This window comes from Bombus pyrosoma, linkage group LG1, assembly GCF_014825855.1.
Source record: "Bombus pyrosoma isolate SC7728 linkage group LG1, ASM1482585v1, whole genome shotgun sequence".
Lineage (NCBI taxonomy): Eukaryota > Metazoa > Arthropoda > Insecta > Hymenoptera > Apidae > Bombus > Bombus pyrosoma.
This window is the reverse complement of record NC_057770.1, coordinates 6,387,656-6,401,062: the sequence shown is the minus strand read 5'-3', so window position 1 is coordinate 6,401,062 and position 13,407 is coordinate 6,387,656. Positions and strand designations below refer to the sequence as shown.

The 13,407-nt window shown below is 27.3% G+C and overlaps 3 protein-coding genes across 13 annotated transcripts in view; all 3 read left to right on the top strand.

The window, feature by feature from the left end:
* The first annotated feature begins 23 nt into the window (after positions 1-23).
* On the top strand, positions 24-9,085 carry LOC122576756 (vesicular glutamate transporter 1). 6 transcript variants are annotated; one of them, XM_043747772.1, is made up of 11 exons: positions 4,030-4,182; positions 4,315-4,412; positions 4,617-4,675; positions 4,995-5,178; positions 5,882-6,115; positions 6,934-7,239; positions 7,495-7,618; positions 7,690-7,823; positions 8,061-8,203; positions 8,469-8,589; positions 8,787-9,085. In XM_043747772.1, the coding sequence occupies exons 3-11, from the start codon at positions 4,623-4,625 to the stop codon at positions 8,955-8,957; spliced, it is 1,470 nt and encodes a 489-aa protein (XP_043603707.1). In that variant the 5' UTR covers positions 4,030-4,182; positions 4,315-4,412; positions 4,617-4,622; the 3' UTR covers positions 8,958-9,085. The 6 variants fall into 6 exon arrangements, with proteins under 6 accessions (XP_043603623.1, XP_043603539.1, XP_043603466.1 ...); XM_043747688.1 differs by lacking the exons at positions 4,030-4,182; positions 4,315-4,412 and adding an exon at positions 24-535; XM_043747604.1 differs by lacking the exons at positions 4,030-4,182; positions 4,315-4,412 and adding an exon at positions 954-3,425.
* A 754-nt stretch (positions 9,086-9,839) lies between these two features.
* Positions 9,840-11,769, top strand: LOC122571223 (FGFR1 oncogene partner 2 homolog). Its single transcript, XM_043734696.1, has 4 exons — positions 9,840-10,001; positions 10,604-10,738; positions 10,920-11,171; positions 11,418-11,769. Exons 2-4 carry the CDS (start codon positions 10,604-10,606, stop codon positions 11,643-11,645), a joined length of 615 nt encoding a protein of 204 aa, XP_043590631.1. The 5' UTR covers positions 9,840-10,001; the 3' UTR covers positions 11,646-11,769.
* A 352-nt stretch (positions 11,770-12,121) lies between these two features.
* Positions 12,122-13,407, top strand: part of LOC122569941 — a 39,004-nt gene continuing 37,718 nt past the window's right edge. For all 6 annotated transcript variants that reach the window (XM_043731670.1, XM_043731660.1, XM_043731644.1 and 3 more), the window contains exons 1-2: positions 12,122-12,577; positions 13,140-13,262. In XM_043731670.1, coding sequence (XP_043587605.1) covers positions 12,512-12,577; positions 13,140-13,262 — 189 coding nt within the window. In that variant the 5' untranslated portion in view covers positions 12,122-12,511. The remainder of the gene's footprint in view (positions 12,578-13,139; positions 13,263-13,407) is intronic.

The window sequence follows — 13,407 nt, the reverse complement described above, 5'->3', positions numbered from 1 at the left end:
AAGCATCGATAATTTTATAAAGATATAATTAAAAGTATAAGTATACGCACGTATCCTTGTATAACACAGTAGTTAGTAAATAAAGTAAGGTATTTACACGAAATATTTTACATTTGTGAAATAATACAAGGTATCGAATGTCAATGACGATAATACAATCAACCGGAAATATTTACGAATTATTACACGCATCGACATTGCATAATATTCGGATTATCACAAGTGCACTGGAATACTCTGATTGGTGCATGACAGATCAAATTTCCAGTCTCCTGTATGATCAACTTCTACCTGTACAGTTGACTACTTACCCACTTAACGTTTCTGTTTATTTCGATCAGTGCTATTTAACGTGCAACTTTTACAGGTTTTCCTACTGGCCTTTGAGTAATGTAATAAACATATTTCGTATTTTTTTGTGACAATAGTATTATATAGTAATTTAGTTTCTTTACTTTTCGGTTGTAAATTTGTGAATAAGTGGTAACTAAAGCTTTTATGACATTGATGGATTTGATTGCAAGGATTAAAAATTGTAAGTAAATAATAAAGATAGAGCATAAGATAATAAATTTTTAATTTCATTATTATAAGATAATTATAATACCAATATAAATATGTAATGATGTGAATATTAATTTAAAAATGTTGAAGTAATTATTGTTATGTACAATTTTTAAGATACATATTACCAGAAGAGGAAATCTTTGATACTACATATAACTTTCTGTAAATTAGAATCTGAAACTCGATAACACGAACCAATTGTATTTGTTCAAGATTTTCTAGTTGTAAAAGTAGGTCAAATTAAATTGACCTTTAATAACAGTTCTTTATAGTTTAAACATGTATAGTTACTTACAAATCTAATGCAGCATATTTAAAAGGTTATCATAAATTTATTTTTTTTTTTCAATAACTAACGAGTAGTGAAGAAATATTAAATAAAATTATTTATTTATATACTACTCTAAATTAAAATTAATATATTATGAAATCCAATAACTTACATAAGCCACAAATAAGTCTTTAAGTATGACTACCGAATTAAATTTTGTGCATAAATTTTATTCCGTTAAGATCGATATATCCGGTTTTAGATCGAATACCTTTGATCAAATACCACGATGGTTTTTTTTAATAATAAAGTCTATCGTAGTGTTGTTACCTTTCGTAAACTGGATTTCCTTGAGACTTTCTACAGGTATTGTAACATATCTTATACATATATAAATCTTTGTATCAATAATTATTTCCCAAATAAATATAACGATTTTCGTTTTGGAAAATCATGAATCGTATCTAGTTCTCTTATGCAATAATAAAAATTATAGTTGCACATTACTATATTAAAATTATTAATAAATATTGTGCTTCTGATAGATTATACACAATATGCTTCAAAAATTTTCATTGCCTTGTATATTGTTATCTTATTTATTTACAGAAATACACACATTACTTCTTTTGAAACAGTATTTTAAAAAGATCATGTTATTCGTATCATTCATAATTTATCAGTATCAACGATATGAAAATTTGCATCTGTAAATGAATAATCTAACAATGATCAGTTATCAGTTATACCACGGTACATAATCATTTGTATAGTACTTTTGTATTGCAACTCGACTTGGAAATACGTGCAATATGACTCATTATAGTTCATAATTCATGAAGTTTTTTGTTCTTCTATTTTTCGCGATGTTGAGGATATTACGAGATAAATTGCTCGGAGGACACAATTATATTATATAATTGCAGTAATCATCGTGTAATGAACTCTAGTATTCAAATAGGATTCTAATGTAATGCAATGGGTATAATTGATTTCTTTTCATCACTTTTATATTTACATTTGTATATATATTTTTCGTTATAAATCCTTAAAACTTTCTTTAAAATTTGTTCTTGTCTGTTTTTTGCTGTGTATCGAAATTACCTGAATTTAATGCAAAATCAAATTAAGTAACTATAAAGATGTGTATTGCGAAATAACAAATTAAACTTCATGTAATTTATAATAAAATACGTAACAAACTTGAAACAAAAATTCCATTCCTTTCATTCGTCTATATTTCAATTGTACAATAAGTAGCTTAACAAATCAACTAATCTGAAGAGCAATCAGATCTGATGTATAGCAAAAACTATGGCGAACGTAATACGAGATTAATGTAAACGTGTAAATGTATGCAAAAGCAGGCGTTCTCAATAGGTTTGACTACTTACAATTAGTTCCAATTTCACAAGAGGAATATCCTGTAAATCGAATCTATGATCCAGTATGCGCGATCCAATATGCAACTACTATGTGATCCACAACCGCAGCATTTCTAAACTTACAGCTCTTTACTTTCACTTGATCCAGAAGTTAACAAGTGTGAATTCTTGTCACTTTCAGTTTGATAGATATTATAATACCGATGGAAGATATGTAATAAGATGTATAGTAAGAGGGAGGTAGTGAATTTAATACTTGAATTACACATATGCCTTATTCAAAAATTAATAGATTCAATCGAATTCGTTCGAACTAAGGTTGAAAGAAATACACGAAAAAAAAGAAGTTTATCGAACAAGTGATCACGAAGCTGTCCGATAAATGGCAAAAAATCCTCAAAAGCAACGGTACGTGTTATTTAATGAACAACACTGATTCCACAAAAATACATCGCTCTTAAATTTTTCTTAAATTTTTTTAAGCACTTTCTGAATGACGCAACAAAAATTTATTAGACAAACGAATCAAATAGAAGATATCTATATTTGGCGTTACGAACGATTAAACTTTCGAATAATAGGTAAATTATCTTTTTGCGTGCACGTCCAATTGTTCCTTCTTTATCGAATTTTATCTGAACGCATATGCAGCATTCCGCAAAACTTTGAAGCAGAACGTACAAAATGAAAGTGACGCGACATACGATCAATAATCTCCAAACGTTCAGTTGAAAGAGTAGTCCTATCGTTCGGATCATGATAATCATTTCAGACACGATCGCGAGCACACCTCATTGACACCGCTGGGATTAAAAGTCTTACCGTTTATGGATAACTCGCGTATTTTAGTGCAAACGCGAAGAAATCTGTTGTGTGTGGATAACGAGTATATTTAGATATAGCGTAAAAATTAGTAAATTAAATTAACATGATCGAACTTAGATCAAGATACTAAAATCACAGTGACACTAAAGTATGTTATAGTCGATTCTAAAAATATATTAATCGTAATAAAAACAAAACGAATTCCATTGATCACCTTTAAGTTTCTTAGAAAATCGCAATATGTGTCGAACACAGTTACTATAAATATCATCTGGAACAATTCTCAAGCTATTCTTTGTTATCGACAGATCTCGATGGATCTGTTTTTGTTAAATAACAGAACAGGAAGTGGCTTCAGTTGAATTGTGAATACGCAGGTTGGTAATAAAAAACCATATATTTTTATCGTGAATATGATCGAACATCAAACTAACACCATTAAACGTGCGCAAGAGGTACACGTGTGTCACAACTGTTGCTTTGCGTAACAGGTTGTCGCGATGCATACGGCGAAATGCCTCGGGAATATGTCAATAGAATGCCTATGGATACTGGTGTGCTTGAAAGATTAATTTTATATTCGGATAAGGTATCATAATACACAACAATTTGTTGAATTGTACAAGAGAGTTGGCAAATATCTTTAATCGCGGTATATTAAAGTGCACTGTATTGGAAGGTGCAACGTAGCCTGTGTTACCTTCTGTAGAATGGAAAGAAAAAATAACTTTGAAATCACTATTTCATTAAAGATTTGAATATCGTCGCTTTGTTACATTTCTGCCGAAATGGCATAAGTTAGCTTGTATTGTTCTGTGTATATATATTTATAATGTATATAACTGTCTACTAAGATACGGAACTTTCTACTTTCGAAATATTACTAGGTCACTGCTATTAGCGAAATTCTTCCTCGATATTGGTACTTATGTATATTTGTTTATATAATTGTATGTATTATTCTAGTTGTAACACGTCGTAAAACTTACTCTTTTTAAAAGTGATGATCATGTTCATAATATGCTAAAAATTATTTTAAGTTAAATCTCCTTTTAAAAAACTGTTTTACGATGTTATATTTATTACTTTTCGTACATTATTCAGTTCAAATTAATATAATTCACAAGAACCTAGGTAGATAGTTCGTTGAAAAATTTACATAACCTGTGCTATTCTTAAATTAAAAATAATTTTCAAGCAAATATTTATAGCTTATAATGTTCTAAAGTATTTTTTAATCTTATGTTTAATCCTATTATTTTGCAGATATTTTTCCAATATACCAATAGTTTATTATGTTACGTATTTCAGTGTCAGAAATAAATAATTTAAATTTTCAATAATGTCTACATAGTTTGAAAGAAGTAAGAAGTTATAATGAACACTTAAAAAATGTCATTGAAGTATTACTTATCTTCGTTGGAAAAATGTAATAAATTTCGAATTAGATTTTAATCCATTATCTCATTGTAAATATGTAAAGAGAGATACGTTTTATAATTGTTTTATAGTTCTGTAAAACAAGCTTCTCTGACAATAAATTGTATTTGAAATCGGTAACCTTTCAGGAAACGATGGAGAGAAAGAAATCCTCGGTTGAGTCTGTCAAGGATACAGAATACGGAACGTGAGTATTGCACCTTTCCATTTGATTGCTCCATTCCATTATAATTGATGATTTTTTACGCATATTTTACATTGAACATTACGTTTATTCATTTCTCATGGGATCGTTAACAATTTTGCAAAATCATCTCCTTAGTTTTTGCTTACTATGTGTGTAATATAAGACTTAAATGCATTCACACATATGTATTTTCTTTTCGAATAAGGTAATCGAGCTGAATTATGTCATTATTTAAAGATCGTTAACTGTTTAAGAAATTGTAGAAATTGTACTTTCGAAATGCAAAATGTTAGAATTTATAACACTGGCAATTTTCTAGCGTCAAATACGAAGATGAACTCATACCATCCTGGAAGTTTTGGAAAAAAAGACGATATGTAGTCGGAGTATTAGCATTTTTTGGATTTTTTACGTCCTACATCCTTCGTGTAAATTTAAGCGTAGCCATTGTCGCAATGACCGCGAAGGTTCACAAAATCGATAAAAATGGAACCGAATATTTTGTAAGTGATATATTAATTATAATATGATAGAATTAAATTCTAAGTCATTAATTCTAATCCTGTTCATTTTTAGAATATTTAATTTCGTTCTTAATTTGCATACTTAAATGTAGGTGTACATATGCGTATATTATGTAAATAAAAAAAAATATCAGTAAAAATTTGTCGATAAATAGCAAATGAAATTCAAATGAAACAATGGTTGCGATAAGTTATATTAATAGATTTACAATATGACTTCAGTGATGATATATTAATGCGTAAGATTAGTACGAAGAATATTTTTTATCAGTTGTGAAATAATCATCTGACATGATTATGCACGCATTATCTTTATCATAATAGGCATATCAAAGAGGATTTGTAAATATATAATTATGTTTTATTGCTCTTTTTATATAATGCGTACTCAGAAACTCGTGCATTTAAGATCTTCGTTTAACGCTACATTAACATAGAAATTTATTTTGATTTACATAGATTTATTATTAAACTCGTATTTTTTCTTTTAATTAAAAATAAACTAAAATCGAGCGAAAGATTCAACATGTTAAAAACTATTAGTATCTATAAAAGATAAATAAAACAGTGACTATTTACTGTTTGATATTTAGAAGCTTAAAAAAATATACTATTACACAAGACAAACGAATCATACATTAACTTTGATCACTTTTAAATGTATTCAGAGTATTATTTACAGGAACAAGAATTCGACTGGGATTCGAAAACACAAGGATTGGTTTTAAGTTCCTTTTTCTACGGATACATAAGTACTCAATTACTGGGAGGATGGCTTGGCGCACGTATTGGCGGAAAAAGAGTTTTCGGTCTTGGAATCGCCACTACAGCTTTTCTTACAATTATCACACCACCCCTAGCCAGAATGAGCGTTTACATTTTGGTTGCTTTGCGAATAGTGGAAGGAATTTGCGAGGTAAGCGATATTAAAATTATGATATTAAGTATAAATAAATTCCTTTTATCTGGATAAATTTTGTTTATTGCTTTTTAATAATACGTACGCACAATAATATATGTACATGTTCAATTGTGTATTAATTAATATTTTTAAAAATTATTATTTAAATCTTAACTTTAGCTTAACATATATTGATCCTGAAAAATAATGATCTGTTCTTAAGAATGACTTCATTTATTAATCCTTCACTCCTGTTCTTAGAATAATATCTTTTATTTTGCACTAGGAGCCTTTTACTCCATTCATTGGAGAGAAAAAGAAATAAGATAATACTGGAATGTTGGAAATATATATTGACTTATAAAAATGTCACATAACCCGTTTAACATCTTCCAAAACATATTTCTTATCCTTTTTTAAGTTCCTAATAATCTCATATTTTATATCAAAGATAAAAAGTGAGATATAATAAGTATATTTTGCAGATAAAATGACAAGTAGAAAACACACCCAATATGCAGGGTTAGTCGAAACAAGTAACCGATAAATACAGAAATCCGGTTTCTCGTGACTCACCCTGTATACAAAGCAAATATTTTTACACATACGTTATACGTATTCAGATTCACTATTATAGATGTGTACAAAATACATTATCATACATTCATTTATGCATATTATTTATTACTCGTATCTTTTGTTCTGTTTTAATAAAGACTAGAAATACGACAAAATAACAATAAACTTTCGGAATAACTATTTTTCAATTAAGTAAATTTTTTTTATCTTGTAGGTTTTGATTGCTCAAATAATTTCTAATCGTTTGAATTTAGGGTGTAACATATCCTTGCATACATGCAATATGGGCACAGTGGGCACCTCCATTGGAAAGATCAAAATTAGCGACTCTAGCATTCTCCGGAAGTTTCTTTGGAACTGTATTTGCTATGCCGGTTGCCGGTTTAATGGCTGAATATCTTGGCTGGGCTTCTGTTTTTTACGTTTTTGGAGCAGCTGGTCTTGTTTGGTTTTTTTACTGGTGGATAATCGTGAAGGATAAACCGGAGGACGATACATCTATTTCTGAAGCTGAACTTGAATATATTAAAAGTAGCCTTGGAAATGCGAATAAAGAAGAGGTAAGATTGTGTTAAGAAATAACATGATATAACGGAACACTTTTTATGCTTTTTTACACTTCCTCAAAAGATTAAAAAATCTGAATAATTAGATAATTCACTTTCAGAAATTATATCATTTTGTACCATCCTATTTTCAATAATTTTCGTATCGTCAATAATTTTTTATCGAGAATTTTGTTTTTAGTTAATTTGCTAATGTTATATTTCTACATTTTATTTATACAATTCTTTTAACTATTTCATTTTATGTAGAAAATTACACATCCATGGAAAGCTATGCTCACATCTCCACCAGTTTGGGCAATTGTTGCAGCTCATTTTAGCGAAAATTGGGGTTTTTACACCATGCTTACTCAGTTACCGACATTTATGAATGGTTCGATCAATTGAACGTTTATTTAATGAATATGAATTATATACTTTGTCCTAAGTATAATATACTTTTAGATGTACTGGATTTCAAATTGGATAAAACTGGATATTTATCTGCACTACCGTATCTAGCTATGACTCTCGTTGTTCAATTTTCTGGACACTTAGCAGATTATCTGAGAACAGAGAAAATCCTGTCGACTACGCAGGTCTGTTATTAAATACTTATAAATAATTTTTATTTCAAACACACTTATTTTTATCTAATTTCCAGTTCCCCCTTCCCCCAAAAACATTTCAAACAAACAAATAAGATATTTAATTAACACATTATTTATATTTTATTAATTTTAATATGTTGTTTCCGAGTACTTTTTCAAGTGTTACGTAATACAAGTACGAAATACAATAAAAATCTTACAATTAAAGTATTTATTTTATTTCAGGTGCGTAAGTTATTTAATTGCGGAGCTTTTGTATTTCAAACGATATTCATGACTTGTACAGGTTTTATCTTAACGCCAACGGGGGTGGTTATTTGTATCACTATAGCAGTTGGCCTTGGTGGCTTTGCTTGGTCCGGTTTTGGGTAATTTTTTTTCGAATTCCGAATATAAAATACGATATAGTATATGCATATAATACGATACATATATGTGCCAGGAAAACTGAGGATTTATTTATTTACAATACCATACAATATAACAAGTTGAATGAATTGAATTATATATCCTATATAAATTATGATTTTACTTCAAGAATTCATTAATTACATATCTCATTTTATAAATACATTAACTCTATATTTAATTCTATAAAATGTATTATTACATTATATAAATATTTTTTTATAGTGTAAATCATTTGGATATTGCTCCTAAGCATGCCAGTGTGCTTATGGGAATAGGAAATACTGTTGCTACCTTACCTGGAGTTGTGAGTCCTATTATTACTGGATATATTGTCCAAAATAAAGTAGGTTTAAATTATAATATATTTATTTTTACCTAAACATTAAAGGAATATTTAATTATATTGGTATTTACAAATTCTATAACTTTGTGTTAAATCATACTTATGACTAGTTATAACACTATAAAAGCAATTAATAATTATTAATTAGTAATTAACGGATGTTCAAAAAACTAATGAAATTGGAACATATTTCATAGAGTGCTGCAGAATGGAGGATAGTTTTCATTATTGCTGGTGCAGTTTATTTGATAGGAGCTGTGATATATGGTTTATACGCATCTGGTGAAAAACAAAGTTGGGCAGAAAGAAGTAATGAAGAATCAAAGAAATCTTATGATAATCCAGCAATGGAAATAGATAATTTGTAGTATGAAACATTAAATTTACTGACAGTTACATCAGTATTTATAATATATGTATATAATATACATGAATGTTTGGCTCGAAGCTAAAGTAGTTGTGATTATTTTTATTGAATATACATTAATATAATAGACATGAATAACTTTTTTCTACTTTTTGATTTAAACAGTTCTTTATGGACAAGCAAAATTTTATAAAATTCTTTTTATATGTATGTATGAATAGTTTAGAATAACAGTATTTATATCATGACACATAAAACAACATTCTTTAATATTTGATACTTACCAACAAAAATATAAATGTATATTTAAATGTAATGTGGTTCTATATTTTTAGTATTTAAATAAAATGATTGTTATCAAAACAATTAAATGATTAAAAATATTTATTTATGTACAAGTTATTGTATGTATGTACATTTTAAAATGAAAAAACTTATATAAAGAATTTCTAATTGAACATTTTATTTTACAAAAATAAATAACTATTAACAATAAATAATAATCTTCGTAAAAAATGATGTAGAATAGTGACTACATTATAATCTAGATAATATATAACTAATAATTTATAACAGTTAGTTGCATAGAAATAAAAAACAAAAGCAAAAAATGTTAATATGTAAATTGTGCAAATCTTTCTTACCCTGTTTGTAGCAGATTTTTAACAAAAAAATTTATCTAATACGTTACTTATGCATTTCATTAAAATTTATCATTATGGTCGATACAAATGCTTAAAAAAAAGAAACAATTATGGAAAACAAAAACTTATAACTTATATCAGCTTATATACCGTTATATATATCGTTAACTGTATATGCAAGAAATTATGACATGTAACAATTTCCACGGTCAGCCAATGATTGGTAGACCAATGATCTTACGGAAGTGATAGAAAATAAACAAACCTGCCATACAACTGAGGAATAAGGAACAAGATATTTTCATGTGACGTTGATCTTATTCATTATACAATTAAAACTGGATGAATTAATAAATAAATTCCTTTAAAATTTGTAGTATAAAGATTTTTATCGTTAAGAGGTAAATGAAAAAATATATTTTTTAAAATTATCATAAAATGTATATCTCAGCTTGGATGTAAGTATAACCTATTTTATAATAGTCAAGTTTTAACCATCTTTTTTACAAAAATGTTTACAAATACGTTTATAAGACACTGTGCTCATTAAAACTAATAGGTATGATATTAAAGCCATTTAAATAGACCACTACAGCATTGCATAGAGGTTATGTACAAGCATATTAATTCTTAACAAAAATTATACTACTACGAAATTATTTTAATATTATATTTATACAGAATATTAAGAAAAAATATAAACCCTTTTATAAATAATTTGAATTGATCAATAACAATCTATAACATGGTAATATAGAAGCTATATATAAACTTCAATAAACATATTTTGATATAAATATATACAGAATACATAAAAAGAAAATATGTGAAGGATATATATAAAAAAAAAATATATTTATATATGTACTACATATATGTATATATATCTTAATAGTTTGATAATATTCAATAAATGTGCATGTATGTTTAGTAAAACAATATAATTTTTTGGTAACTAATTTGTTAAGAGCTTATATTTATATGTGCTTACATATATTCACAGATGTCATTAACTTTTCAACAAATCATATTGGATGCCAAAAAATTAGTGATTAGAATATCAGATCACGAAAATACAGCAGATAATTTAATAAGCGAAATAGAATCAGTTTGTGGTCAAATTGCTAATATGAAGCAGGTAAACAATTTATTTACATAATATAACAATTTAATCAAAAAATTCACAGATATACATAAGTAAAGTAAAAGATATCAAAGTATAATAAAATGAAAACTTATTCTTTTAGATTTTTAACACAATTCTTTATTATAAATCTGTATAAAGTTCATCTTTTATACTTTTTTTAATGCATTTATAGTATCAAGAAGAAGTAGAGATCCTTAACACTGAGGCAAAACAGAGGCCACATATACAGTTAATCTCGGGAATACAGAGAGAAATCAAGCACTTGCAAGAATTACAAGCTGAAAATAAGGAATTGAAAAAGGCATTAGAAGACCATCACCATGCTCTTGAATTAATTATGTCTAAATACAGGCAACAGACAGCATCTTTATTGCGTCTCTGCAAAACAGATCTTTCTACATTACATAATGCAAAATATGCTAATGTAAGTATAAACATTATACATATATTTTTAATTATACATACAATTATGTATTACATTATTGTACCAAAATGAGTGTTTTTTATTATATACAATACGTAAAAATTTTAATGTTTAATAATTAAAATTTACTATTACTGATCAAAAATCATCATACTAAATGTACGAAATTCAAGTTCATTAATTCTATTAAAAATTTTTTTATGTAGTTTATTAATACTTATGAATGATTCTTCTATGAAATTACAGATAATTACTAATCAAGCAGAAAAGATTAATGAAATGGCAGCAGTGATGAAAACTGCAGTTGCTTTGGACGAAGAAAATGAAATGAAAGAAAAAGAGGTATATAGTACTTTAAAAGAAGAAAATACTACCTTGCGAGAAATAGTTAATATTGCAAATAAGTATTGCACCCTAAATAAGGAAACTGAAGTAGATAGTAAGACTGTACAAACTGATCCAGTAGTATGCTAAAAGTTACAATTTATATTTCTCCTATATGAATTTCGTATTTTATTTATTTCATATTTTATAATATAATTAATATTAGAAAAAAGATGTATTACTTATATACAATAAAATACGCATATAAAAAAAAAGTACAATTTGAATACATTAAATTGTTTTAATAAATTTTACAAAAATATACTTTTCAATGTTGTTTTATTTAATATAAAATTGTCAAATTATTTTTTATATCATGATTTGTTAAACTCCTTATTTAAATTGCCTTTCCAAATTAATAAAACAATTGCACTTTTACGTCAAAAGATATATTTGTATTTTATGATTTAGAATATTACAATTATGATCGTGTGACGACAGTCGTATAAGACCGTTTATATTTTATATGACTATAATTGCAACATTCGAATACTTCTTCATTTGCGCACGCGCGCAGGAAGTTTAGTAATAACAGGTACACTTTCCTAGGGGAAAGATATCTTTCCTCTGGAACATTTCGGGAATTTGCGTTTTATTAACTACTAGAGTATACATAATGTAAAAATTTAATAAACTTGAATTAAAAATATCGTACATTCGTGCGCGATATTTAATATTCTTATTTAACACACTTGACTATACTATCATATGTGGTTATATACGCATATGTAGCGTATATATATAATAACTATATAACCATAGTTTCATCTATATTCTATTCGTGTTCTGTTCTCTCATAGTACTGTCGTTAATGTGCATTGTGAGTTTGTGAGATGCTAGCCAGCTACGTTTAAAGAAAGCATAGGTTGGTGTGGGTGTGCAACTGCTGGAAGGCAGCCGCACAAGTGAAAGGGTGATGGCAAGGAGGAGTGGTGATTTTCAGTGATCTTTAACAAATGGCTCTGTCCGAAGTGCACAATTTGGCTGCAATTATCAGCAACAATGGTTTTACTGTTAGCAAGGTAAGCAACTACGGCTCCGACTTCATTTCTGAAAAAGTGACGTTCATTTTCCTTTACTGCAAAGTATAAAGTAATAATTCCAACATAACGTCCAAAAAGGCGTAATTTTGTTGTTTAAAAAATCTCATTTAGATCGATGAGGGAAGAAAACGTTTAATATGTGATATGAAGATTATGATTTTGATTATAATCATTTAATAATTTAATTGTGATAAAAACGGTTCGATTTTAGTTCGTTGTCGATGTATACGATACGTAATTATGCTTATAATAGATTTTAATTTAAAATTGTTGTTTCTGAGATGAAGTCATAAATGAAAGAGTAAATTTATTCTGTTGAATTTAAAGTTAATGTTATAATAATGGTTTTCATGTATAGAATCATGTTAATGTATTTTAATAATTGTCTTTTAACACACTAGTCTGTATTATAATACTTAATAATTATGAGAATGTAGGAACAGGAGCAAAGATTCATGTAACTACTAATGGTCTCATATTGTTAAAATATAATAAAGGGTTTAAACTGTCTTGAGTCAAATGCAACCACTTTTTTTTATAGAATAATGTGGTTGACCGCAATATCAACATGTTGGAACCACGAAACAGTTATCCAGCTGACAGATGTAATACAGAATATAATTATTGGAACTACGACTTAATGGAATGTAATACACAAAAAAATGTAAGGAACTTAAAAATAGTAACTGATTTTTATATGCAAAAATTACTTTTTTATATTTGATAGAGTAATATAAAAAGATCATTTTAAATTAAAAGAAATAAACATGTAACTTACATCACATTTGAAATATTGTAAAATATTCTGT

What these genes read in the sequence shown, in the direction of transcription:
- LOC122571223 (XM_043734696.1), top strand. Translation starts at nt 10,604, where the DNA reads ATGTCATTAACTTTTCAACAAATCATATTGGATGCCAAAAAATTAGTG. An exon ending in AAATTGCTAATATGAAGCAG is followed by an intron (nt 10,739 to 10,919) that starts GTAAACAATTTA and finishes ATGCATTTATAG; the next exon opens with TATCAAGAAGAAGTAGAGAT. An exon ending in ATAATGCAAAATATGCTAAT is followed by an intron (nt 11,172 to 11,417) that starts GTAAGTATAAAC and finishes ATGAAATTACAG; the next exon opens with ATAATTACTAATCAAGCAGA.
- LOC122576756 (XM_043747531.1), top strand. Translation starts at nt 3,563, where the DNA reads ATGCCTCGGGAATATGTCAATAGAATGCCTATGGATACTGGTGTGCTT. An exon ending in GAAATGCGAATAAAGAAGAG is followed by an intron (nt 7,240 to 7,494) that starts GTAAGATTGTGT and finishes CATTTTATGTAG; the next exon opens with AAAATTACACATCCATGGAA. An exon ending in AAATCCTGTCGACTACGCAG is followed by an intron (nt 7,824 to 8,060) that starts GTCTGTTATTAA and finishes ATTTTATTTCAG; the next exon opens with GTGCGTAAGTTATTTAATTG.